General features: G+C 41.0%; 1 protein-coding gene across 2 annotated transcripts; it reads left to right on the top strand.

Annotated features, from left to right (window-relative positions):
* Window positions 1–1878: 1878 nt before the first annotated feature.
* Window positions 1879–27913, top strand: ABHD3 (abhydrolase domain containing 3, phospholipase). Of its 2 annotated transcripts, XM_034067462.1 has the most exons (9): window positions 1879–2028; window positions 3452–3615; window positions 5583–5765; window positions 7522–7567; window positions 10419–10531; window positions 16210–16383; window positions 17020–17068; window positions 17153–17318; window positions 25801–27913. In XM_034067462.1, exons 1-9 carry the CDS (start codon window positions 1882–1884, stop codon window positions 25977–25979), a joined length of 1221 nt encoding a protein of 406 aa, XP_033923353.1. In that variant the 5' UTR covers window positions 1879–1881; the 3' UTR covers window positions 25980–27913. The 2 variants fall into 2 exon arrangements, with proteins under 2 accessions (XP_033923353.1, XP_033923357.1); XM_034067466.1 differs by lacking the exon at window positions 16210–16383 and having other exon boundaries at window positions 1882–2028; window positions 25801–25979.
* Window positions 27914–27992: the final 79 nt, after the last annotated feature.

Consider the following 27992-nt stretch of genomic DNA (forward strand, 5'->3'; position numbering starts at 1 on the left):
CCACCAAGTCAGGACCAAGACCTGGGTACGGTTGTTCTCTGTAAGCAGAAGCAGAGGAAGCGCAGTGCTGATGACAACAGGTTTTCCCACCACCCAGTTTTCTTCTTCTGCAACAACTGCCAGGAAAAGGAACAACCCCCAGATCCTTCCTGGCCTCTGCTTACCCATTCCCACACTGTTTTCAGTGGCTGCAGTTGTGCTGCCACCATGTCCTGGGAAACTCTGGGAAGCTGCCTGCATAGGAAGAATAGCCATTTTTACATTTCTTCAGAACTTTGCAATACACTCTTGTTAGTTTCCCTTTCTTAATACACTATCAGTTAATTACTTTGTGTACTTTTATCACTCTGATTCTTTAATGAAAAAATCTTAAAACTGTGCAAACTGCTTTAACTTGAAAAGGAAAAGAAGATGACAGAGGATTTTTGTTTGTCAGCCTAAATGGTAAAATCTGCTCGATGTTTCCAAATTCCATATTCAACTTAGCAATGTGATCAGAAACAACCACCTGATTGCAAAGTCTGTAGATATTACAATGGGATTTCATGATAGTTGTTAAAGCAGGACTGGAATCCACCCTTGCTGCACCAAAGCAGAGTGTTGGATCGCACAGCATGAACATGGAGCACTTTACAGGATGGAAAACCAAAGTCTCAGTATTACTCTAAGTTAAACTGGCCCAATATCCAAGAGCTTGCGACCACTATTTCATGGTGAACAAGTTGGGCCCAGACGCAGAATCTCTCTGGTAAGACCTGTCTGAGTAAGGAGAAGCAATTGAAATAGCAACATTTCATTTTATGCTCTTACATTCTGGTGCTTATGGTCCTCAGTTCAATTAGATTTTAAAATCTGGATATAGCAAGAGAACAGGTATCAGGTGAAGAGTCTCACCAAGCTAAGTCTGTCTTCTCACAACAGGTCATGGAGCTGAGGCACAAAATAAGGAGAAAGAATGTACTTCTGTGTCCTGTGGTGTACATACCCATCTGAAATAGCAGATGCTCAGCTCCAGGATCTTTGTGTTATCAGCTGCACTCCCAGGACTTTGCCAAGGAAAACACACAGATACTGTGCATCTTTTTCTGAAGCTGGAGAGGGAAGCGTCTTAGCAAACACATGAGGGCCACCATGCAACAGCCTACACAGCCAAAAAGGGAGCATGTAGAATTTCTCATGGGAGTTAGAGAATACATCTGCTCCTCTCTGATCCTCAATAACATCTTGCAACAGTAGCGAGAGTGGAAAAGCAGTTCAGTTCACTTAAAATATTTAGACAGATAGTGGTGATTAACCAGTGCTGTTCTGGAAGCCCCGGTGTCCCTTCTTCCTCATGCACTGACACCGGACTTGTATCCTGTACAAGTAACACTGTTTGGGAAGGGGACACACTGCTTGTCCAGGAGCGACTGGGTTTCCACACGCCCGCATCACCTAACTCTTCACGGTCCCTTTCCTACCTGACCCCACACGCCCTGCCTGAGAGCCAGCGCAGGGTGAGGGGACACAGAAGCGCTCAGGAAGACACCTGCCGTGCCGCGGAGGATTGTGCCCCAGGCTGCGCACATCCGCTTTGCTCAAGCTTTCCTCCCCTGTGTAGCCAGGCCCAGCCCGGCCGGGTCTGGCTTGGCACCCGCTGCAGAGGCTGTCCCGCCCGCAGCCTGCCCCTCCGCGCCGCGCCTGGCGCCGGCCGCAGGCCCCCCCTCCCGACGAGGCCTGCGGGGGGGGGCGGCGCTGCAGCGCGGAGCAGTCCGCGGCAGCGGCAGGGGGAGCCGAGTGGCAGCGCTTCCTGCGCCTCCTCCTTCCCTCCCTCCGTGCCGCGGCGGGTTCGGCTGCGGCAGCCGGGCTGCGCTGCGCTGCCCTGCTCGGCCCTGCCGAGCGATGGACTGGCAGGTGCTGACCAGGGAGCTGTCCCTCTACCTGGAGAGCCAGGTCCGAGTGGGGCTCTTCGGCTCCGGCGTAGGCTTGTCCTTGGTGCTGGGCTTCGGCGTCGCCTACGCCTGCTACTACCTCAGCAGCATAGCCAAGGTGAGCGGGAGGGCGGCGGGGCGGGCCCCGCAGGTGTCCCACCAAGGGGGAGCCGTCCCTCGAAGGTCACCGCGACCCACCCGCGGGGTAGAAATGGCCGGGCGGGGACAGGGCGCTCGCAGCCGTTCCCGCGGAGGGGCCGCGCCGGGTCCCGGCTGGCCGAAGCCGCGCTCGCCCCCCTCGCAGGCCCGTGTCCGCCGCCCGGCCGGGGCCGCAGCCCCCACCGCTGAGGCGGCTCCTCCGGGGCGGGCCGGCCTGAGGGAGCGCTCGCCTGGTCGTGCCCAGCCGGGGAGGGGAAGGGGGCTCCTGCCGCGGGTGTCCTGAAGTGAATCTGTACCAGAGGGGGGGCGACGGTTTGGAAAGGAAGGTCAGGAGGCCCCCGTCCACAACGGACCGACCTCTTTGGTTTACTAACAAGGCAGGTGATAAAGTAGTTCGTTGTCCTTGTGTCTGCCTTCAGTACCACTGTAAATACCTTTGTAACCACTATCGCAGTGTTTTGCGGGCTAGGACACTCCTGTACATCTTCTCAGCAGTGGTTTCACAGAGGAATTAGGCATTAGCAAATTACTTGGGTACAGTGAACCCGAGCTGATCGAAAGTGGCCCTGTGGTGAGAATGCCTCGTTGAATGCTTAATTGGCTGAAAATACATGTAACAGAAGATTTATGATTGTTGAAGGCATGTGTGTTGCCACAGTCCTTCACAGAGCCACTGAGAGCATAGCCTTCCTCTTCATCAGGAGAGTACTTAAACTTGGTCAGAGGAGGAAGATGAAGGGAGGATGTGCCACTGCGTATTTGTAACCCTTTTCTCCAAAGCATGTGTTATTGTCCTATTAATGCTTGCATGTCAGGAAGTCAGCATAAAAGAAAAGTTCAAGGAATGCAGTTGCTCAAACATGAGGGTTTTGGTATAGAGGGATTTACATGTTAAATGATCTACGAATGGAAGCTGCAAGAAAAATCTCAGTATGCAGGGTGTTACTAGAGTAACCAAGGCAGCTCTGCATGGTAGTATGAGATGGGAGGAGAGTCCTACCAGGTTACAATAGGTACTGCAGGTGCACAAAGTACGCAAATTAAGCATCAGTTCTGTGCAGTGCGAGAAAATGGATTCAGTAAACTTTTTGGCGTTTGCTTATGTTTTTTTCTCCTACTGTGAGTATGGTTTTGATTTCTTGGTGAAAGACACAAAGCTGGTAAAAGTAGAGCTAGAATAGCATGTTATTAGGAATAGGTAAAGTATCCATTATGTTTAGTGGGTTTCACTTTTCAGTTGGGCATTTAGAGATTCTGTTTGGTTTTCATTTCTCTATCTCTTCAGCATGAAAGGAGAGGCTTTAAATAAGGTTTTCGTTATTTATTTATTTGTTAGGGGTTTTATATGAATGCCCATGCCTGACTGTAGTCTCTCTTCCTAGAAACCCCAGCTGGTGGCCACCAACGACAGCTTCTGCCGCTTTCTCGTGGAATATTGCCCTGTTGTGACGGAAACTTACTATCCCACGATTTGGTGCTGGGAAGGTCGGATGCAAACACTTCTTCGTCCCTTTATCACCTCTAGACCGCAAGTACAGTACAGGAAGTAAGTGCCTTTATTCTGGAAAGTGATTGATTTGGTAGCCAGCAGTTACCTTGCTCTGACTGTCTCATCTACCACCACTGCTCAAGTTCATGCATGGGTTTTTACTTTATGCCTGCTTTTACAACTCCATCATAGACTTGGAACCATGTATAACCTGGATCCAATATATAGTAGGTTTAAAAGGTCAAGGTCCCCAAGTGGCCCTATTTTAGCTTCAGACAAGCATTGAAATATTGGTGACAATACAGGAACTGATGTGGTTGTATATTCACAGAATAACACAATGTTTGAGGTTGGAAGGGACCTCTGGAGGTCACCTTGTCCAACCTCCCTGCTTCAGGCAGGGCCACCTAGAGCAAGTTGTCCTGGACGATGTCCAGAAGGCTTTTGAATATCCCTAGAAATGGCAGCTCCACATCATCCCTGAGCAACCTGTGCCAGTGTTGGGTTACCCTCACAGTGAAAAAGTGTTTCTTGATGTTCAGAGGGAGCCTTCTGTGTTTCAGGTCGTGCTCGTTGTACTCGAAGTTTCTGTCAACCCATTTCTCCAGCTGTTTGAGGTCTTTCTAGGTGGCAGTGCAGTCTAGATGGCAGCACAGGTGTATCAAATAATACGGTGTTTGTATGCCATCACTTTGCAAAGATCATGCAATCACTGTATCTTGTCCCTTGAACCAACATGTTATACCTTAACCATAGCATGGCCACTTTAGCCTTGTTTTGAATATATAAAACTCCTGGGATTTTCAGAGCAACTTTTACCTGTGGGTTTCATGTTGTATTCTTTGATGCCTAAATTCTAAGAGGGAAGAAACTTACATTTAGTGTTTGTCCTCAGCTGATCTCTCTCACACATAAATGAGACTTGGCCTGGCAAATGAGGCATTTGGCACAAAACCTAAGAAGAAGTACTTTTATGCGCCGGAACCTGGATGCAGCACAAGTTGTTTCAGCTCTGTTTGCATTGTAGAATAGATTTAGCATTTAAGAGCTTCCCTTAGTTTTAGTAACTAGGAAACATTTCAATGGTACGGCCATATCCACTTTTTTCTAGCCCTTCTTGTATACTCTCTGTTTCAAGGTTTGTGAGGGAAGAAATGTAGTTCCATGGGGCAATGCTTATTTTGCACCATTGGAGATTGTGCTGGCAGTACACACCAGCATTGCGTCTGTTTCCCATTACTGAAAAAGGGCAAAGCTGAGCTAATGAGTCCAACAAGGCTGAGGAGCTTTAAAATCTGGAGTAGGTCCTTTCAAGACTTTCAAATGAAAAATCAAATGCAAGGTAGGCTTACATTTTGGTAGTTCTTACACAGACTCTCTCATACAGTGTCTTCAGTGCCAGGAAAAGAGAATATGCTGTATGTTTCTAAAAAAAGAATGAAACCTTCTTGTCATTGTTTAATGCATGCCTAGTGTCTTGTGATATGTTTGTTGCATTCTTAAGATACATGCTTTAAGAGTGCATTCTAGCAAAGTTTGTGAAGATACAGGGTGAAAGATACAGTAGTGTGTGTGTTTGTGTTCCACTTTTAAACGTAACAAGATGCCATCTTTTGGATAAAGAGAAGAAATTTGATAAATATTTAACACATTGTCCTGTGTGCTATGAAAAGATTCTTAGATGATCCAAAGGAAATCTGCAGTATGCACACCTATATAGAATAGAAGGCAGTGCCAAAAATCACATTAGTTACAAGCTTCCAGTGCATCAGCAGCAATTCATGAGAGGCCAGGTCTTCATTTACTGTAAATGGGAATTATGGCACAAATTGACAGTACTGACTCATGTCAGCTGTAGACGTGGCTCTTTCTGAATGGTAAACATGTAAACAAACAGTTAGGTGGCACTTTGAGTATTAAAACATAACTAAAATGCAGAATTCATACCTGGTAATTTGTACACTGTAAGCGATATGCATGTGTTTTTCAATCTAATCAGTGTTGTCTTGAAATGTGCCTTTCAGTGAGCTCATTAAAACAGCAGATGGAGGACAGATTTCATTGGATTGGTTTGATAATAACAACAGCTTATATTATCCGGATGCCAGCACAAGACCCACTGTCCTGTTATTGCCTGGCCTGACAGGAACAAGCAAGGAATCCTACATTCTTCACATGATCCATCAAAGCAAAATGCTGGGATATAGGTACTGTTGTATTTCATTGACAGGATTTTGCTTCTTCTAATAAGATCAAATATAAGTATGTATATGTGTAAGATGCTTTTCCTAAGGCAAATGAGATCTAAAGGCATTAGTTTATGTAAGAAAGTCTTATTAGTAATAATAATAATAATATTAGAATTATGTAACAGCAGTATGTTCGGAGGAGCTGTTATAGTATCTACAGATTTGCCTCAGAGATTGCAGGGAGAGCAAGCTAAGTCTACATAGGCCTTTGCTGTTGCTTTTTAAATTATAATATCAGTATTTATGTTACCTTTACACTTGCTAGAGAAGGGGTTTGTATTCATCTCCAAGAAGACTTGTGTAGATGGGTTGCTGGCAGCAGGTCTTGGAGGAGGTCGGCTTCTGAATGCCAATATTGCTTGAATTGCAGCCTCAAACTCATGACTGCAAAAGGGAGAGCTAGCCTACACTTACTGGTGGTGGTGAAGGGAAAGATTCATTACCTCTTAGTTGTCACTGTGTAATTTAGTTTTGTTATTAAGGCTTCTGGTCAGAGCTGGGTAAAATAGGTGGATTAGTCGATGAGTAGATTCTTTTATGTAATCTAATCATATTGCTGCTGCTGTGCTTTAAAGTAAGTTGTCATTGTTCCAGGATATGTATTTGGAATATTACATTTTGTCTTTGCAGACTGGTTTCTGGTACTGACTATAATAAGTTCTTCAAATATTCATATATGTGCTTTTATCTGCATGTCTTGCTACCTCTTTTCTGTTTGGAGGTTTGGGTAACTGCTTTACTAAATTATGAAAGTAAAGTAGCAGTTCAAAATACTTTTAAAACCACTTTGAAACTTACCAGTAAAAAAAATCAGAGGAGAAAAGCCCTCAAATCAACAACTTTTTACTATTAATTTTTTTTAAGTATCCCTGAAAGAAATATCTGCATTTGATCACTTAAGAAAAGAAGGTATAGCATTAAAAAGGAGAGCTTTAGGTCAAATTTCAACAGAATGCTATAATCTTGTTTTTAAACAGCAACATTTGAGAAAAATACCAAAATAAGTAATTTTTCATGCCTTTAACCCATTTAAAAGCATATAGATATTATTTAAGAAAAATCTTATAGCTGGCAGAAGAGTAATCGAAATGTAAGATCTATTAAGAAAACACAGATCCTTAAATCACAGTAATGCTGCTAGAAAATTCAGAGACTCCCACCAGCATAAAGAGAATAGAAACTTCTGCCATACCAGCTGAAAAAAAAATTCCCATCCCCAAGACACTTCAGATGCAACTGTCATTATAATTTTGTTTGGACACAGTCTGTGCTATTTAATGCAGTTATATAGCTTTGGAGGACGTCTACATGTGGATCTCTGACGTTCTCTTTCAGAGCACTGCTTCAGGGTCAGCCCTGCACTGGCAGAGCTTATGGCTCATATTTGGCCAGCTCAGAGTGCAGGCAGAACAAGATGCAGCTACCACTTTCAGGTAAAAGCTTGGGGCTCTCATCCTGCAATTTGACCTTGACTGGTGAATCACAAAGCTCATAGAGAATGCCACTAACTTCAGTAAACTCCATTTTGGTATGAAGGTTGTTCTAAATGGATCAGGATGTGTTTAGGATCTGTAGGACTGTAAACATTTATATGTTGAACTTATTCAGAGAACTGGCTCATTTTTCTTTATGTATTCTCAAGTGTTTTGTGTGTTTATCTTTCTTTAGTGGTATGAACAATGTGTATAATTGAATTTACTGTCTCAATTTTTAGATGCGTGGTTTTTAACAATCGGGGAATTGCTGGTGAGGAGCTATTGGTAAGTATGACTTCTAAGATAAACATCTCTCACAAGCATTATATCTGGAATCATTGGTTTCTATTTGTATAATTGGATTTAAATGAAACTCATGTTGAAAATGCAGAGAAGAGAATCTAGTCTGATACATAAATCATGTGCCAATATTAATCTTTTATTCTAAAACTCAAAGAGGTCAACTGGTCAACACATAATTTTTGTGAATGTGTAATTTTAAGAAATAATTTAAATTATTAATATATGTAACATTAAAATGAACAATCGGTACACTTTTCTTTCAAAGAATACTACAGTATCTAAAATGGACACATCCAAGAAATTCTATTCAATCAATGTAATTTTCTCACATTATCTTAACATACAGATCCAAACATGAGAAATTGTAATTACTTTCCCAATTGCCAATATGAGTTTAAAATAGATTTTTATATGGTTAAAAAGTTGTGCCATTAAAATTGATCCATATTATGTGTTACTGAATTAATAAAACAGATTTATATGGATAGCCATATCCTGAAAGTTAAATATGTTCCTGTATTTTTTCCTCAGCGGTTTTGCCAAATTTGGCTGCATTTTTTGTCTTCAGGATAGACATACCATGTTTGCTTGGAAATTTAACTAGCAAAACAACAAAGTCTTGAAGCTAAGTATTTTCTGCAGCTAGGGACAAGGCGTGATGAATTATTGCTGAATAAGCTTTGTTGCTTCAGATGCGTTTTGCTGACAGCTCTGCAGCTGGAATAAGTGTGCATAATACTCAGTATTGTTTTGTATTTTTTTAATACCCTGGTCTCAACTTTAAAAAAGCTCAGATTATTTTCCCATAATCAGATACAGCATTTCAATGCATATATTGCCATGTTAAGGGAAGTTTTCAACATACTTTTAGAGATGGATCTACAAAGCAGTTTTGTGACACACAGAGTCCTTATTGATGAATTTCTGAACTGCTGAGAGAAAAGGTCTCTTGTTTGGATTCATTGTGTGTATTTTACTGTAATCGGATTTACATCTTTAAGCTTTATAAGATCTCACTGGGAAGCAAACCAGCTGAAACTACCACATTTTCTGCAAGGGGGGGGGGGGGGAGGGTGGAATTCTAGTTAAAGATTTTGAATCATAATTGAGCATCACAGTAGAAGTTACTCATTCCAGTAGTTCTCTTTCTAGGCTCTTTAAAAATAGGTTCAAATTTACACCAAATGATAGCTATTTAAAGAATCGGTTTTAAAATGCTGTTCTCATTGGTTATTGAAAGTGGCTGTGAAATATTTATATGGAATACTCAAATATTAGATTGCCAACAGCCAACGTGAGCTAAGATGGTATTGCAAAATATCTTCACACAGTAAGTAGACAGACATTAAAGTGTCAGGAATTAACTGAAGTTAAAATGCAGGATATCTCTCTAGTTTTGGAAACTTAATAAAATACACTTTCATTTGGAATACATTAGACCCTAGTTACCAAAAATAATTTCTTTTTCCTTGTAAACTTGACAATTTAATTAAAATAAACCACATTCACGCTGGTTTTAATTAATTGGGTGTAAAACAGTGAAGTGTAATTCATGTGGATGAGACCTGGAAATGCAACATAAATAGAAATTAAACCCATCTTCAGTTTTAATTATACAGATTTAGCATTTTTTCTTTTTTTTTTTAAATCTTTGACTTCAACATTTCAATATTCTTGTTAAGTGTATTTTAAGTAATTAGTTTCATCTAATGAGATTTGTTAAAATTGCCCCCAAATACCCAGGCTTTTTATCTGAAAGCAATTTAAAAAAAAACCCCTCCTTATAAGACATTGTTGCTTCAGGCAACAAATAAATTCAATTAACTCATAATTAAGTATTTTTCTGTTTAGTTTAATGTTCATACTGTATTTTGGCAGGCCAGCTGCTTCCTATAGTTAAGTGAAAGTCATTAACATGTTAGTAAAAACTCTGTAGTTAAAAACTCTTTTGCTGTAGATGAAACCTAGAAAATTAGTGGAAAAAAAACTCGCTTTACTGTGGTTCCTATGATTCCTAAAAGGATTAGTCTCCCTTATACTGATCCAGATAGTCCCCCAGATTGTGGCCTGTAGCAGGTATCTGTGGAGGTGATGCTCAAAAGCTGTGCTTATCCTGTAAAAGCAGGGAAGGCGTTACCCAAATGTCAGTGATGCAGTGGAAATCTTTCCAGATCTTGATTCAGGATTTGAAGAGACTGATAGCAGATAGAGATGGGATAAGATAATGTGTTTCATTGCTTTAGTTAATAGAATGTTTTAGTAAACCAGGTAAACAGCACTGGTGAATTTATTTATCTATTTATTTGTTTATATTGTGTATAGAATCTAAATTTTGGTTACTTTTCAAATGCTGGCAGTACTTGAAATCTAGCAATTTCTCTTGCATTTGAATGTGGGTGAAGACAGTAAATTGTTGTTATAACTTCCTTTTCTGTAAATTGCAGCCTTTATGGTATGTTTCCATTTCCCCAGGGTATCTTAAAAATACCAGTGCCATTTCCCCAGGGTATCTTAAAAATACCAGTGCCTATCTAGCTCTGCCGTAGTTCTGCCTAGTTTAGCTCATTGCTCTGTGTGCAGATTTTGTCTGATGATGTGGAGGTTGCAGATACTGAAGATATTTGTCACTTGTTTTATTTTGTAATGATGGCAAGTACAATTCCCCTCCACCTCCTCGTGAAGTGCTTTGGGTTTATATTTGCCATTTAGCACAGCTTCACAATAAATGCTAAATTTATCCTTTTATAAAAATGACCCACTGCTCAGATTGCTTTGTCCTTAAAGGATAATACAAAAGCTTATGATGGCATTTTTTCCCTCTGACTCCTTACAGACACCAAGGACCTACTGTGCCTCGAACACAGAGGATTTGGAGGCTGTTATTCGTCATGTACACAACTTGCACCCCTCAGCTCCATTCATAGCAGCAGGTGTTTCAATGGGAGGGTAAGGTATTATGTTTCACGAGCCTCAGCTTAACTATAATTGCAAAGTAAGTCTGTTGTAGCCTGATTGTAAATTACTACTCTGCAATACTTGCATCACTCAACTGCACCTAACTCAGGTCTCCCTCTAGCAGTTCATGTTCAGAAGACCTGTAGAAACTTCGTATCTTTAAGGCTTTCAGCTCACTGTCAAAAGTTGAAGGGGGGAGGCAGGAAACTCTGACAGACAGATTAACTTCCAAACAGGTGGGCAATACAATATTTGGGAGCTATGGAGGCTGTCTCTGGAACAGAGGGATTAAAAAAAAAAGGAACTAGAGCTATCATACCATGTTTCTTAGCAACCTCTGGGAAAGACAAGATTTATCCTCACTCTGCTTGGGTTCTGCAGTGTGTGGGTAAGTTAGGCTGGGAGAGGTGTGGGTATCTGCTCTGTCTGGCTCTGAAGCAAGAAGTAGTATTGTTGTTGAAACCAGTATGGGCTAATAACAGCATATGGTATTAAGACTTACTGTGTCTTGGCTTCTGTCCAGAAAGCACTCCTAGAACAGACAATGATAGCGCAGTTTCTTAGAGAAATCACTGCTAGAAGTGAGGAGAAATGTTAAGACAGCCTCTTTGATGGAAAATCATAGGAGAGGAGAGCTTCCCTTAGAAATACTGCAGACACAGTGGTAATTTCCTGAGACTTCCCCCTTCTTTCTGATAAATTTGATGGAGGGTGGGCAGATACAACCTTATATGTTGGCATTAATCTGCTAACAACTTCTAGGAGCTTTGGGGTAAATACAGATTTGTTCAAATGATACAGTTAGTGATTATCAAATAAATAACTTGGAAGCTTTTTAAATCAGGCCAATGTTTTTCCATTTGTGGTATTGGGATTTTGCCAGTGTCTTCAAAATGAAGACATATGAATGTTTCCACTATGTCAGCATCTGTGAAGCCCAAAACTGGGCACAGTACTCCAGATACAATCTCCTAAGTGCCAAATACAAGCAATAATAATTCCCTTAGACCTGCTTGTTTTGCTTTCACTAACAAAGCACAGCATGTCACCTGTCATCCTCATTGCTGTAAGGGTGTTTTGCTGAGTCATGTTCCATTTGCCCATGCCTTTCTTATCTGCTTTCTACTCAGTCATCAGTTTGCCCTAGGTGCAGGACTTTTGCCTTTGTTGAACTTCATGAGGTTTCTGCCAGGCCACTTCTCCAGCTCGCTGAGGTCCCTTAGCATGGCAGACCTGTCTTCCCATTCACCAGTCACTCCCCAGGATGTGACATGTGAGCTTATTAAGGGTGCGTTCCATCTCATCATGCAGTTAACGATGGTGTTACATAGTACTGAGCCCTTTATTGACTCCTGAGGAACATTGCTAGTATCCGCTCCAGCCACTCAGTTAGACTTCAAGGTCCTGACCACAGCTCTCTGAGCCTAGTACTCTGGTCAGTTTTCCACATGTGCTGCAGGTCACCTATTCAAACCATGTCCCTCCAGTTTGGCTACATGGAGACCATGGCAGACTGTCAAAAGCTGAACTAAAGTGAAAGCAACATCCACTCCTTTCCCCTAATCAATGAAGGCAGTCATCTTGTTATAGAAGGCAACCAGGTTGATCAGACATGTTTTGTCCTTGGTAAATCATGCTGGCTGTGACCAGTCACCTTCTTCACCTTTACATACTTGGAAATGGCTTCCAGAGGATATTCCCAAAGCACTAAGGTTAGGCTCACCATCCTGTATTTCTTCCTTCTTGCTTTCTTGCAGATGGCATCAGAAATAGGCCGTAGTTGCTGCAAGCTTTCTAAAGTCATAGAAAAAAGTCTTACAATGCCATCCAGAGGGACCTTGACATGCTTGTGAGGTGGGCTGGTGCCAACCTCATGAAGTTTAACCATGACAAGTGCAAGGTCCTACACCTGGGTCAGAGCAATCCTGGGCACAGCTACAGGTTGGGCAGAGAAGAGATTCAGAGCAGCCCTGTGGAGAAGGACTTGGGGGTGTTGGTTGATGAGAAAATGAACATGACAGGTAGCCTCTACTTTATGCCAGTCTTTTATCACTGGGTTCCCTCTCTGTTGAATAGCGGTCCCAGGAGGGAATAAAGTCTGGTCAGCCTAACTTCAGTTGTTTGAGAAGATCCTCTGGAAGCCATTTGCAAGCATATGAAGCATAAGAAGGTGGCTGGATTCATCAAGGACAAAGCATGCCCAAGTGATCTGGTTGCCTTCTATGACAAGATGGCTGGCTTCACTGATGAGGGGAAAGGAATGGATGTTGTCTGAGCCTTTTTTTTTGTTGTTGTTGTACCCATGTATTTACAGAAGCCTTTCTTGTTGCAGGAGCTTTTTTCTTGTTGTCCTGCATATCCCTTGCTATTTCCAAGTCCAGCTGAACTATAGTTTTCCTAACTGCTTCCCTGCATTATTGGACAGTGTTTCTCCCAGGGAGCCCACCCTCTTTCCACCTTCAGGATGCTTCCTTGAAGTCAGTTAAAAGGTTTTTGTTCCTCCATGTGTTCTTTTGCCACTCTTGCTCAACTTCCTGTACATCAGGATGTGCCACACCTGTGCTTTATGTTCAGTTATCCTTAAGGTCAGACAGTTCTCCCAGACCCCTTTGCCCATCAGGCCATCTCACATGGGATCCTGCCAACCAGATCACTGACCAAATTAAAACCAGCTCTCTCCAGTGTTGTAATTCTGCTGCTTACCTTCCTCACTTACTCTTGATCTTTAAAATCCACCGTTGAATAATCTTAGCAGCCAAGACCAGTCTGCACCTTCCCATATCTGACAGGTTGTTCCTTACATGTGAGTAGCAGATCCATAGAACATTTTCACCATTTGAGTCATTGATTGTATATCAAAATACTGTCCTCAATACTCTCCAGAAATCTGGCCTGCTTGTGCCCTGCTTTGGTGTTTGATGTCAGGATGGTTACAGTCTCCTGTGCCCAGTGATTATGAAGTCTCTCTTAGCTGTCCAAAGACTTGGATTCTCTAATTCCTCCTCTTGATCAGGACATCTATAGCAAATGCCCACCATAATATCCCCTTTCTTAGCCTCCTGTCTGATTTTGACCAGTTAGCTCTGAATTGGCTTATAGCCTGCACCAGAGAAAAGTTCTGCGCATTTAAATGGCTTCTTTGCAAAGATGCAAGCCTTCATTGTCTTCAAGGCCTTCATAAGGAGTCTGCATCCATTGTAGGACAGTCTTGTCTGCTTGTGAGTCCTCCATGTCTCTGTGGATCTAATAAACTTGTTATGTCACTATGCGCAGACTTCTGATTCCTCATGTTTTTCCCATTCTGGGTGTTCATGCATGTGCTGTCAGTTGAGATGATCTGCAGTCATGCTGCTTTCTCAGGGAAGTGTGACAGCCTCCTCTGCCATGTTGTCCCTTCATCAAGGCCTGCCAGGCTTTCACTTCTCTTCAGGCTTTGTTCTTCATCCCTTGACAAACCTAGTTTTAAACTCTTCTTTACAAGATTAGCAACCCTGTTGACTCTTACCTCACTTGGCTGCTATCTCTCCCCAGCTTAGACTGTTTTGCGTGCAAAACATGAAATAACAGGATGTATTGCAAAAACTTGTTTCACTGGAAATGGTGAAAGCCAAAGAAGCGTCTGCAGTAGAGACTTGTTTCAATGATGAGATGCAGATTTAAAGCACAGTAGGTTCTTCATGGGTAGCTTCGTGTATGGTGCAGCATTATTCTAGAACTAAGAGGGCTGGGGTGCAATAGGTGAAGAACCAGGTTGTCAGGACTGAAGATGCATTAGAAGCTAGCTGTTCTGTGACTGGTACAAAAGACCAATTCAGCCCTTAGTGTCATTTCTGTCCTTGACTTAACCTAGTTATCGTACCCTAAATAGGGATGAAGTCTGTTAGTGTGGCACAGAGGATTTGTATTGTGTTCCTGGCTTTTAACTTGCCGCCACCACTGGGTGATTTCAGGCAAGGTGTTCCATCTTCCTCCCTCCTCCAGTCTGTTTTTAAAGTCCTGAATCACAAACAGTGTATGCTTAATTGTACAGAAAACTGGAAGAGTCTAATCATTCACACAGGGATTGTTTCCACACTTCAGAATTAATTGGAGCACTTGTATGTTTAAAATGAAGCAGGAGCAGAGATCTCACCAGAGGCATATTGTGACCATCATCCACTTGTCATAATGATCTCTCCCTTTTCAGAACTTAATACCCAGTTAATCCATATAGGACACAGTTGCCCAACTAAGAAGAAGAATTAACATTCACTTCACAAATGTGTAAATGTAAATGAAAACCTACTTGTTCTATTGATCTTCAGTATGTATTTTTTTTTGAAAGAGACTTAGTTTTCTAAGAAAGATTCCTAAACCTTCTTTCTACTGCATACATTCTGTGAGTTCTGTTAGAGAACTCACTGCTTTACTACTGCAACTATTTGTTACTGGTTTATGGTTCTTACAGTAGACTGGTGACTCTCAGATCCCTCCTCTTCTGTGGGTGAGAGGGAACATAGCTACTAAATTCTGGTATGTGCCACAAGTGACTTTTCTCATTGGGTTTAACTGTGTGATCTGATGGCAGGAGCCCACTCCCAAGTGCTGTTTGCTGTTCTTTTCTTGCTGGCTCCTACTAAATGGCAAATCTTTTCTACTACCAAAAACTGGTTTCCCTTTTGCACTGCTGTCCTCTGACCTGAGAGGTGGTGCACAGGGCAAAAGTCTCTGTGATAGCAACCTGGTTCATGGTGCTTTACTAAAGGTTGCCAAAGGTCTCCTGAAGCATGGTAGATGGTGCCAAGGGACACAGTGCTGGTGACTCAGGAAGCTGTGTTAAGTTGTGAGACTTGTAATGTTTTGAGATAAAAGCTTGGTGTTAAGATGCCGGTTGTAAACATTGAGGCCTCAAGCAGTAAAGCAAGACTTACAGCTTTTCTGTTAGTATTTTTCTTTTACTCTCTTCTTACTGTTTTAATTTTTCAGCAATTGAAGGGCTAGGTATTGGTGAACTCTCCCTTTTTTTCCACTCAATTATACATCAGCAGTAGAAACTGTAATTTGCAATTGGTCAGAAAGGCAAGATGTAAGCCATCTATTTGGGTCATAATTTTGTTTTGCTACTTTTATTCATTATCCAGAACTTCATTCTTTACATACTTTGTGCTCAAGAACAGCTGTGTTCTCTCATGTGTGTGAGGTGGGTTAAAGGCTTTACCTTCAACTCAAAAGACAGCTTCATAGTGAGGCAGGCGTGCCAGGGGCAGCTTGCATTTGTCAGGCACCCTAATCAGATTTATTAGATCAGAAAGACTGAGAGCTTGTAAAATGGCAAAACTTACTAATAACTCAGGAGTACCTGTTGCATGAGCAAGATACATTTATTTGACCTCTTCCTCTCTTTTAGGGATATAAATAAGGCTTGTACATCTCTGTTTCTAAAGGCACTCCTACTCACGTCCTACATAGTGCACTCTGCTCCTCTCTGACAGTAGAGGAAGAAAGAAAACTTTATGAGTCATATGTTGATGACACTGACTGACCTTTTCAAGTATTAGGCACAACTGTAGGGCTGATAACAAGAAATTGTTGAAAGCCAGACAAAGAGATGGCTGATTGTTTTATCTGCTTTAAACTGAAGCCAACAATTTGATAGTACATATGTTTCTGTTTTTCATTTCTGTTTGTAGCATGCTTCTTTTAAATTACCTGGGCAAAACTGGCAGAGACACTCCTTTAATGGCAGCTGCAATTTTCTCTGCGGGTTGGAATGTTTTTGAATCTGTAGAATCTCTGGAGAAGCCACTAAACTGGCTTCTTTTCAACTATTACTTGACTACTTGTCTACAATCCTCTATCAGCAGGTGAGTTGCATTGTGAACTATTTAGCAAGATGGAAGGATGTTAGCATGAGATCTACAGCAGGTATAATAATAGTGGCAAAATGAATGCTGTAACAGCATGTTCCATAGCTGTGCTGTGTGCGTTCTTCTGTAAGTTTGGAAATCTAAAGGATCTTTGCAGGAAGGACTAAATTTCTCTATTCCTCAAGGAACTTGGCATGAGACCAGCAGACTTCTATATTTATGGATGAAATGAATGGATTTTTAGACTATTTTAGACATGCACATACTGACATGTACATATGTATCTACACTAATTGTTTTAAATCAGCATTGATTGCAAAAGCATGGAAAGGACTAGCTCATCCTTTGCTTTATAAAATTAGGATGTATTTTGTATTTCCAAAGATTTAGTTCTCGTATCTTTGGCATCTTTCTCGTGGCTTATGGAGACTTTTTACTATGTTGCTGGATGTGCCTGTATATGAATGAACAATTCTTCTGCTCTTGGATTCCAGAAAGAAGTTAATATGATAAAAAATTAAAACCCAAGCATGTTATCATTAGGGAATTGTTTTTATAAATATATGTGTAAAGAAGAGGAGTTTTACATCTGTTTCTATAACAAAAAACAAGCTCTTCAATTTTTCTTTTTAGGCATCGACAAATGTTGGAGAAATTATTTGATATGGATCTCGTGATGAAGGTATGTGAAAATGTTACTTCTGCTTTAGCTGGATGCTGTTTTCCAAATGCTGACATAGTTCCCTATTTGAATTCTGTACTTCAGGCTAGAACTGTTAGAGAATTCGATAAACAGTTCACTTCAGTCATGTTTGGCTACCGTACAATTGATGATTACTATGAAGATGCTAGCCCATGTCGCAAGCTGAAGTCAGTAGGAATTCCGGTGTTGTGTCTAAACTCTGTGGATGATGTTTTCTCACCAGGTCATGGTAAGTTTAGGCTTTTTAAAATATGTATTTCTGTATATGCAATCATTAGACAAACTACATAAGTCTGAGAATGAGCCTGCCTGTAGAGGTGTGTTTAAATGTTATTTGTACATGGGATTGAAAACCTCCAGAGACAGATCAGTCTTGCAATTTAATTACAGTGTAAAATACATGTAAAAGGCACATATATAAACCAGCTGATAATGGAGAGACCTGATTACTACAGAATGCAGAAACACATGGGGTGGCAATCCTTATCTATTAGTAGGCTCTTTACAGTCAAAAGAAATAAATATGCACATTTAGGGTGTGAGTTATCTCAATGTAAGAATGATACCATACTGCCCTCTCTCAGAAGCACCTACTTCTATTTGCCAAGTACAGAAAGACTCTGTGATGAGGAACTGTGCTTCAGATGTCTTGACTGCAGATATTCGGAGCTCAATTAAAGTGAAAAGTATTTTTTAGTTGCCATTCTTCAGTCCAGTCCCTAAAAGGAATGTCTGGGAGTTGCTGATGTTTCATGTGACCTTAAATCCTCAGCTGCTGATCTCAGTGCAACCTCCAGTGCCTGAAAATTAAATGTAAAAAGTATGTAATTTAGCATGTAGGACAAAATCTAGGGTAAGGGAAGCAATATAGACAAGGTGAGCTCTTAGAATGATGCACACTGAAATTAGTAAGAATCTAACTAGAAGATGAAACAGGAGTATCAACTGGTAACAGATAGGCTGAAAGCTCTGTTTTCTCTCTGTTTTCTGCCAAGTACATCATTATGAACATCTTGCTTTTCCTCTGAAGATCAAAACTCTGTTGCTTAAAAAGACATGTTTTTTCCTATGATCTGTGTATTAGTTATGGTATTTGAGTACAGAGGACGAACAAAAACTAATGTAGAGGAAAACCACTGTAATGAACAGCTGGTTGAGGGGACAGCCTTCAGCAGTGTACACCTGACACATTTGAAGATGAAGTTTATACACTTGATTTATTTCAGGGGAGTTTTCTTCTGCTGCCACAAGTGAAGTGAGATTCTTGCAGAAGGAGTCATGAAACCAGAGTGAGCAGGCAAACAGAACAACAAACAGAAAAATGAAGGGATTGGAAGAGACTGTCTCTGTGTGTACTGTTTATCTGTGCAGAGATGTACAACACATGCACAGACATTATGGTTTGACGACCTGTTAGAGACAAATGTGACATGAAAAGAAAGGGCCCACCACAGTTTAGTGCAGTGGGAGTCTGATTTCTTCTCCTCTTGATTAAAAAATGTCCATGTTACGCATGAACAATATGAAGAGGCGACAGCCACCTAATATGAGGGGGAAAATGGTGACTCTGGATTAGCCAAAATACCTATCCTTTACATTGGCTAAAACAAAGGCTTAAAATAAAATAAGATCTGGGCAAACACAGCAACGTGCTTCCAGAATACTGCACCTACCTTTACCAATTTGCTGTTCAGGGACTTTTAGAGAGAGAATTATCCTCCTTGTATTTACTAGCCTCTGTGGCTGTTTGGTTATTTCCTTGTAATTGGCCAGTTGCTGTTTCTGTTATGAGCATGTAAGGTGCTGGAAATGAGGGTTGGGACCCTAAAATCTGTGTCCAGATATAAAATCTGGCTATGCGTCACAACAGAGGGATTGTTTCTACCCAGTAAAAAGGTATTCTCCTACACTAGAGATTCTCAAAATACACTTTTATGGGTGCTATGACCCTGGGATGGCTTTGCCTGTAGTACTGCAAGCTGGGTCATCTGCTGTGTCATACTTCTGCCATTAAGTATCTTAGAGAGGGAACAATGTCTTCAGCTCTGGGTTTAGCTCTAGCTCACTTAGTGGTTTCTCTTCTAAAGTAAAGTAGTAACTATGGCAGGAGTAAGCTAGCTAGTTAGCAAAAGTAACAACAGCAGTGAACCAGGCAGTGTGCCTCTGACCCTGAAGGGGTTTTCAGCATATTATTACAGGGACTGGGACCTGTATTAGCTGGACTAAAGTTAATGCAGATACTCAATCCCCTTATCTCTTCATTTTAGAATATAACCTCCAGCTTTCAAGAGCCAATCATTGATTCACACCCCATGAAATCTAATCTGAGCACAAGAAAACACTTATTTTTTAACTGTGAGAGTTAAAACATGGGCAAAGAGAGGTTGTGGGGTCTCTGTTTCCATAGATGGATCAAAACCTGATTGGGTGAAGTCCTGGGCAACCTGCTGTAGGTAACCCTGCTTCAGCGGGGTGGTTGGACTAGATGATCTCAAGAGGTCTCTTACAGCCTCAACAATTTTGTGATTGTATAGATCAGCTAGCCACAAGTACTCCCCTAGAGTACAGTAGCAGATCTCCCTTGAAGCTGGTTTTTAAAAGAAGCACAAGCTCTTGGCCAGCAGTGGATTATAGGGATGGTTTCTTGTGTAAGACTAAGTATCAAACCTGTTAGAATGCATTAGAAGTTTTTCAGTGTAGGGGATTTGAGGTAGAGAACCATCACTTCTGAAATAAGAAGTGTTAGAGCCTGTTGTAGTAACTGTCCATACTTCCTTAAACTGTGTCTCTAACCAGCCCTCTTCCATGGGAGTGTTTGGGTGAATAGGCATTCATTTATTCCTTGTTCACAGAGTGAATGCTTTTGGCTCCAGACAGTTGTCCTTGTGGCGACAAGTTTACATTTGAAAGGGCACCAGGGCAGTATTGATTTACAGTTAATAGCATGACTCTTACGTGTATCTATCCTTGGCTCCTCTTTTGTTTGTGCTGTGCACCCTCAATGTGAAGCATTGCACTGGCAGGAGTCACAGGGCACCTTGGTTAGCAGCTTGGAAATGGTGGCTCGTGCCATCAGTTACTGGAGTTTATTCATTGTGACACTTTTGCAGGCTGCTTTATGTTAGCACATATAAGGGGCTGGTTTTAGTCTGGGAATTGGCTTTGTTCTGGTAACTGGCTTGTTTTTTTCTGACTTGAAAGTATGTGGACACATGTAAGCCTGTGGCAACCAGGGGCAGTTTTCACTCACAACTGTGTAACGGATTCAAAGCCACAACATTTCTTCTCCTCCAGGCTGCAGCCTTTATTGACTTTGGGGACTGGTTATTTCATGTCTCATCTGTCCCAGTAATACCTACCAGCTTTTAAGCTACCTTCCACCTCTGTTGTAGATAGCTGTAGCTTCCAACAGCTGTGAAACAGGCCTAGAAAACTCATTAAGGAGAAAACTGCCAGGATTCCTTTGTGTTTAAATATACTTTATCAAGCCAGCCATATCTATCTTCCTATAACAGAGTTTGGGGATACAACCCCAAGTCTGTTTTGGCACTATACAATATGGACCTATAGAGAGACTTCCCTTAAAAAGTGCAGATGCTGTCTCTGTTGCCTTTTGCTACCTGATCATTTCTCCTCATGTGACTTTCTGGTACACTTTGTACTTCCCAGCAATTGCTGTTTAATGTATTGTGAAAATGTGCCCTTTGATCTCAATCCAGTATTAGGAAGAAACAATTCATCTGCAGTCCTTCCTTAACGTTGCTGTTTAAAGTTCATAGAGCTTGGCAGCAGATGCATCTGTAGTAGGTTAATTCTGGGATGCAGTCCCCGTACTGCATAATGCTAATGAAAACAAATGCTTTCTTCATTGCATGGCACTTCTCTCGCCTAACTAATTTAAATGAGCCATTGCTTTGGGAAAGATGTAATAGAACCTTTTACTTTGTGTGAAAAAGAAATCAAGAAAATGGAATGACAGCATTCATTATCAGCCTCACATTTAACTTTTCATCAGAAGTGTCATTTTCCTCCTCAAAGTCTTTAAGCAGTGTATTAGGCATCCAACTTAAATTGTGCTATACTAATGCTTAGCTAATTGCCACTAGTGAGTGTTATGCCCAGCCTAAAAGCCTGCCCTAGAAGCCAGGTAACATGTTGGCTCACTCCTGATCCACTGTGCTAAGTAAGTGCATGTCTGAAGCTCAGCTTTATAGTTTTCATTGAACTCTTTAAACCTTTTCTGTCCCTCTGAATCCAAACTTAGAGTAATTGCTCTTAGGTGATATTTTGCATCCTATTTGTAAACAGCACAGTTAAGTGGGCTGAAGAGGCCAAATGGCCAAGGAATGGCCAGGCTGAAAACAATTAGGGTGAGAGTTTAAGGAACAGGGAGAAATCAGTCAAACAATGGAACAGAAGGTCTGAAACCAGTAACTTATTTAAGCTGATGCTGCTTTACATGTATGTTTTTCTGTCCCTTTTTTAAAAAGTTCCTTTTGCAAGGAATGTACAACAGATTGGTTTTTGAACAAGGTGGATACCCCATCCCTGGCAGTGTTCAAGGCCAGGCTGGATGGGTTTTGAGCAACCTGGTCTAGTGGAAGGTGTCCCTGCCCATGGCAGCAGGGCTGGAACTAGGTGGTCATTAAACCATTCTATGTTTCTATAATTCCATGACATAATTTTGCACATACATATTTATTGTGATTCTGTGATCACAAATAACAAGGCAGTGCTTGGTGGATCAAGCTGCAGTACACGTTTTGGTCAATAGACACGTGTACAAAACTACATATGATAAAAATGAGCAGTAGTACCTTTTGGCATGCCATCCTATATCCTAGGGTGCATTACACCCAGTGCTCCATTCGTCTACCCTTTACATGGTAGAATTTGCTCTCTTGCATTGTAGGTTTGTGGATGGTTAGTAGCCCTTAGAACAGCCTTGAGAAAAGTACTGCACGACTACCAAGCAACATTTGCATTTTAGCACTGGAGAGGAGCACAACACACTCAGTTCTCTCCTGAGAAGCTGCAGAGCAAGAAATGCTGCTGGGGATGAATCATACAACTGTATCAAGACAGACTGTGCAAGGGCAGGCTCTCCTGTTCACCACAGGGAAGGTGAGAGCAGAGAGGTGACAGCAGGTCAAACTTGGCACCTGTGAAAAATCCCGCTGCAGATGGAAGCAGATGACTGCATATTCAGCACAGTGATGAGAGTAATGATCTGTGGCAGAATTCTGCTGTAAACACGTGTTAATTACAACAGGGAGAACTTCAAGATGGGGAAGATGATGTTCATACAGACCAGTGTGTGGCTTACACCTTACCTGGCACAGAAATAACCAGCATCCTAGTGCCAGTAGGCTCCTAGGAGAGAGCTGCTGTAGCTGTTTAGAGGCAGGCAGCACACTGCACCCACTGCAGTATTGCCCATCAGTTTGGGAATGAATAATTTACAACCAGCAAACTGATTTGGGAGGTATCCTGATGCTGGGAACCTCTGAAAGCAGAGGTCACAGTGAACAATTGCTTGTAACGGCTTCCCCAGCTGGGTTGACACAGCAGAGGAGACATTTATGGTCATCTCCCTTCCATATCCCCAGCAAAGCACTCTCTTACCAGTAAAGGATACTTCTCTCTACGCTGTGATACTAGTCTGACAAAAGTGAATGACCATCACGTTTTTGCAGTCTCAGCTAGTGAAGAGGTGTGTTTGGGCCAGTATGCAGCTGATCCAGAATCCATTAGAATGGATGGAGTTGTCATGTTATCTCTGATTCTTGGAGAACAAGTCTGTCTCCTCACACATTCCTCCCCATTCCCTTGCATATAGGCCTATTCATTAGTCCCCTCAGTGACAAGGGAGACAGATGTGATTCATTGCCTGAAGTAGGAAGGGAGGACTCAGGCTTGAGTCTGATCCCCACTTACCTATCAGGGTTCTGTTTAACATGTCGCACATGCTACTAGAGGGAAGAGGAGCAGACGGCTTGGTAGAGATAAGGAGGCAAATTCCCATGCAGCCAGCAGAAGCTGACATGAATTATAGTCACTGTCTTTGTACATGGCAGTGTACATCTATAGCATCCAAGGGATCCAAAGCAGAGATTGCTGGGCAGATTAACTCAGGCAAAACGCCAGACAAGCATTTGCTGAGTTTGGAGTCTGAAAATGATGCATCTGTTGGATTGCAAGAAAGAACACGTTGTTTTCTGTATCTCTCTTTTTCACCCGTGTTTGTTCCTCAGTCCAGGCTGACAGGCTGTAAGCTTTTATTTCATTGAGTTTTCTTTTAAGTCTTGCCTCAGTATTGCTTTAAAAGGCCTGGATAATGCATACAGCATTTTCAGTTTCCCAGCTGAACAGAGGAAAAGTCAAGGACTTCTTGTAGAGACAGTGAGAAGCACAGTTTCTTCAACCTAGTAAAGAATCAGAATCACTTACTAAATGCTGGAACCTATGAACTACTTACATGCATGCAACTGTAAAAGGAGAGAAATTATAGAAGAAATTAATATCACCAAGTAGCAAAGAAGTACATATCCTCTGCCCGACAATCCCCCTTGCTCTCTGGAGCTCAGTCTGTGCTTCAGTTCAGGGCACAGTCAAGTACCTTATGTTATGGGCAGGAAACCTTGTAACACATTATAAAAAGACACTTAACCTGCTGTCTTGGTTTAGCATCCATGCTGAGGCCCTGGAGCAGAAAAGAACGCATTGTTCCAGGCAGTGTAATGACTTCTGAGGTGCAGCCTGCTCCCCTGACCCTGATCTATTTTAAGTTGCACATCTGTTCACCACAGTCACTGCATTCAAGATCTCTTGTGACTTAACTCTGGCTGGGAGTCCTTCTTCGGTTAAGAAATGGGTGCCCTGCTCTTATGCTAGTGGCTGAAAACAAAGGCAAATAGTCATCTGAAGCACACAGCAACAGCTCTGCCAGAATCCAAATCAAAGTAAGAAACTTGCCTATAAGGAAAGTAGTAATGTATAGGGATGATGGATATTTGAAATAGCAAATATATAAAGGGGTAAAGAAGAGCAGAATCCTAGGAGTGTGTGTGGGGGGATGCATCTGAGGGAAGTTCACTCAGAAAGGGATGTGGACAACTGAGACCTCCTACCTCCCCGTGCCCCCCCCCCCAAAAAAAAAAAAAAAACAAAACAAAAACCCAAAAAAAGAATCTGATTAAAAATTGCTGTTCAAAATATACTTTAAAATAACTGGGGCAGCAGTAGCAATCCTGGGAATAACTCACTGCTTTGTGTTGTAGTGCCAAGGCATTTTTACTTCAGCAGGGTATGACCTAAAATCAGATTTATTTTCTTGGGGAAAGAAAACCTTTTTTACACAACCCAGTGAAATTCCCACTACTCCCTTCTGTCTGGACAAAGCATCTTTTGCTGTTGTTTTTTCTCTCAATCCTGAATCATCAAAAAATCTGTATGACTTTTATTTTTTTCCCTTCCATGTAGTTGCTATTTGAAAACTGGAACTTTGAAAGGGATTCTTTACTGAAGCATACGGAAATTTCTGCTTGTTCAGGTGTATATTCTGAATACTTAAAACTCCAGAGGAATTTGCTTAAAGAGTTTTTACATCAAGAGTGCAAACGCCACAGCCTTAGAAAGCTGCACTGTTGTGCCAGCCAGTTAATGGGATAATAGGGTCATCCCATCACACTGAAATGCCATTTGTATTTCAAACATCATAAAGAAAAAAATAAGAAAATGCATACCATAATATTTTATTATGTATGTCATATTAAATAGTATGTATAATTATAAATTCTTGTCATTAAATATTATGGCATTCTAATAGTATATTCACCTTTTATTCTGACATATAGCAGTCACATGCTTTCCCTGTCATCAGTCTCTTCTTGCTGACCTTTATTTTTTGTCACAAAGGGAATTGCCCAGGAGATGACATTAAATCAGCTGAAAACTAACCCAGCAAGAAAAAAAAAACCTTGTAGGTTCTGGTCTAATAGTCCAAACCCTAATTTAAATAATTTTCTAGCTGTCACTATTCAGTAGAGAACCAGTAACCTTTCTGTGCAGCTCTCTGTGCAGTTGTTTGCCCTTCCTCCGTTTCTGCTTACCTTGCATATTAGACTATGAACTACTGAGGGCAAGAGCCGCCTTCCCACTGTGTTTGCAGAGTGTGCCCTAAATGTGCGGGTATAAAAGTCTGGTGAATCAGACAGAATGGTGATAACCCAGGATATCTTTAATATCAGATGATAGGATATCTTACAGACAAAAATCTTAACAACATTAAAGGGTTTGTGTTTGCAGTCTCCTGCAAAAAGAATGGGATTCACAATTAGGTTTCCAGTTTCTCAGTTTTTCCAAAGCTGAATGTTGAAACACAGGTTGAAGGTTACAGGCTTCATTGTCCTTTCACTTACATATTTGTACCAAATCATGAATGTGCATTAATATGAGCACTGTTCTGTCAGTGAGACTGAAAGAAAGTTGAAGCTGGAACTGTTACAGCAGCCAGAAAAATCATACAGAGGTGAGTTAATGGCAAAGATTTTTAATGCAGATACGGTTCTACATCCTGCGGTACATTTAAGCATATGTTAATGTGCATATTTAGTCATGGATATTACAAGAAATGTTTAATAGAAATTATTCAGTGGATGGCATCTCTTAGAAGGATAAGGACTTAAAATTTTCTTTCTCCCCTCTTTTAGCTATACCAGTAGAAACTGCCAAACAAAATGCAAACATTGCTTTGGTTCTGACTTCGTGTGGAGGCCATATCGGTTTCCTGGAAGGAGTATGGCCAAGGAAGTGCACTTACATGGACAGAGTCTTCAAGCAGTTTGTGCAAGCTATGTTCGAGCATGGAAATAAAATCTTTAGCATGTAGATTTGGACCACTATTCTAGCTCAGTGGCACATTCTGACAAGGGCAGTTAAGCTTAATGCACAAATTTTAACTCCTGTAAGCCAGCAAATGGATAAAGTCCATTACTACATGCAAAACTATTTTTGCCTAAGATTTTGTAGCAAGAGACTAAATATTATGTTGTCACTTTTATATTTATTTTTAATATGCCTTACTAAGAATGATCTTAAATGAAACAGCATTCCACATGCATCAAGTTGCACTTAACCAAAACCATCAAGTAGGCAGATTATAATTCCTATGGATTTTAATTTAAACCAGTGCATATTTAGGAGACTTAATTTAGATGGCTTTTAATATTGGAATGGCAACACTCAAAATAGCATATATTATCCTGTCATGTGTAGTACAAGTTGGCCTGTTCCTTAGGGCACTAATGGTAAAAATCTTAAAACAGGAAAACAAAAGGAGGGAAAACAAAGCAGCACTGATTCTTAAAATAAGTCAAAATTTCAGCATGTTATTCCATAGGATTAGACTGATAACCTGCTTTTGCTCTTCTGCCCCGAAAGTATTCAGATTTAGGGCTAGCTATTGTTTTTTAAACTGTGTCAATGCCATACTTGTCTTACATGATTATTTTTAAACAGCTAATTTATAGTGTTTACATATATCCAAAAAATTCCTTTCAAACAATACTGTAATAACTTCTGTAATTAAAAGACATCTTCTTGCATTTCTAAGTTCAGGTAAAGCTTGTGTAATACATACCTCATAACTGGTAAGCTGTGATTCCATTTGTTATGTTTATATTACCCTGCAATAACATTTCAGTTTTAAGGAACAAATATTAGAAAAATCAAGAAAAAATGAGAGAATCCACTTAAAAAAAAAAAGAAAAAAAAAGAAAGAAAAAAGAGCTATCCAAACCCTTTGTCTCTGCTGATGTTTCATGAAACCTCTGAGAATATAACAGACTGCTTAAAGAAAGCTGGAGCTGGGATGGGGGTCAGAGCCCCATCTCTCTCTGGGGAGATAATTTGTCAGCACTTCACCAACAGGCTGTCAAATCATTGAAGTCTCTGCAAAGTGATTTCTGCCCTAGAGGTTTATGAATTTGTGAGGCTGACTGGGGTGTCACTGAGCTCCTCAGCCTTGAAACAGAGTGAGAGCCAGCGTGGACCTTGGAGCAGAAGGGACAGTTGGACAGAATGTATTCTGAAGTGGATGGGAAGTCTAAATTTAGGGCATACTGAAATCACAAAAAAGGCTTTTAAGCAGCTTCTGTGGAGCTCCCACTTCATACTGATCACTGATCTGTGCCCAGCCACACAAGATAAGTCAGTAAAGATGCCTTTGCATTTTTATTTTTATCTTTTGAGTGGGGTCAGTATGAGAAGAAAACGGGGATATAAAAAGTGAGTCGGGTCTTTTGTCTCAAGCAGTACGTGAACAGCCCTTTTTTGCCAGGCATGTCTCCTAGTAACAGCCAGGGAAGAACAAAAATACTTTTTGTCTTTAGAAAAAGAAACTGGGACATGCTACATGAAAGCTGGTTTTGTAAGGTGGGAGGTTACATTAAAAAATCAGAAAGTGCTTTCAGGTTTTGACTTTTCAGGCAGGCAGTGGTCCTTGCCCAAGTAACAAAGTCTAACTTCTTTTTTTTCTCTAATATGGAAAATGAGACGGACTTGTAAAAGCAAAATAGCATTTTGTGCATGTTACTGCAGTACATGAAATCAGCATATTAGTAGGGTGCCTTATTTATTCCTACATTCATTTCCAGTTTTTATGTTCATACAGAAACAATGAGCAATAAACAATGTGTTGAGCATTATGTTTGTTAAATGTTTGAGTACAGTACTGTTCAAAACTCAGCATCATGTATTAATAAAAATAAAACCACTTACGCACATCTTGCTGTTCAAATAAAATTAACATCATTAATGGCAAAAGTTCTCTTTGCACTCTCTTATTTCATTTAGGTCTAAACCCACCCACAAATCCCTCTAAGACATTTCTCCTTCAAGCAAC

This window comes from Melopsittacus undulatus, chromosome 1, assembly GCF_012275295.1.
Source record: "Melopsittacus undulatus isolate bMelUnd1 chromosome 1, bMelUnd1.mat.Z, whole genome shotgun sequence".
Taxonomy (NCBI): domain Eukaryota; kingdom Metazoa; phylum Chordata; class Aves; order Psittaciformes; family Psittaculidae; genus Melopsittacus; species Melopsittacus undulatus.

Bases quoted from the DNA above. Each gene is read 5' to 3' on its own strand.
- ABHD3 (XM_034067462.1), top strand. From the start codon at position 1,882: ATGGACTGGCAGGTGCTGACCAGGGAGCTGTCCCTCTACCTGGAGAGC. The intron at 7,568-10,418 runs GTAAGTATGACT...GACTCCTTACAG, and splicing joins TTGCTGGTGAGGAGCTATTG to ACACCAAGGACCTACTGTGC. The intron at 17,319-25,800 runs GTAAGTTTAGGC...CCCCTCTTTTAG, and splicing joins TGTTTTCTCACCAGGTCATG to CTATACCAGTAGAAACTGCC.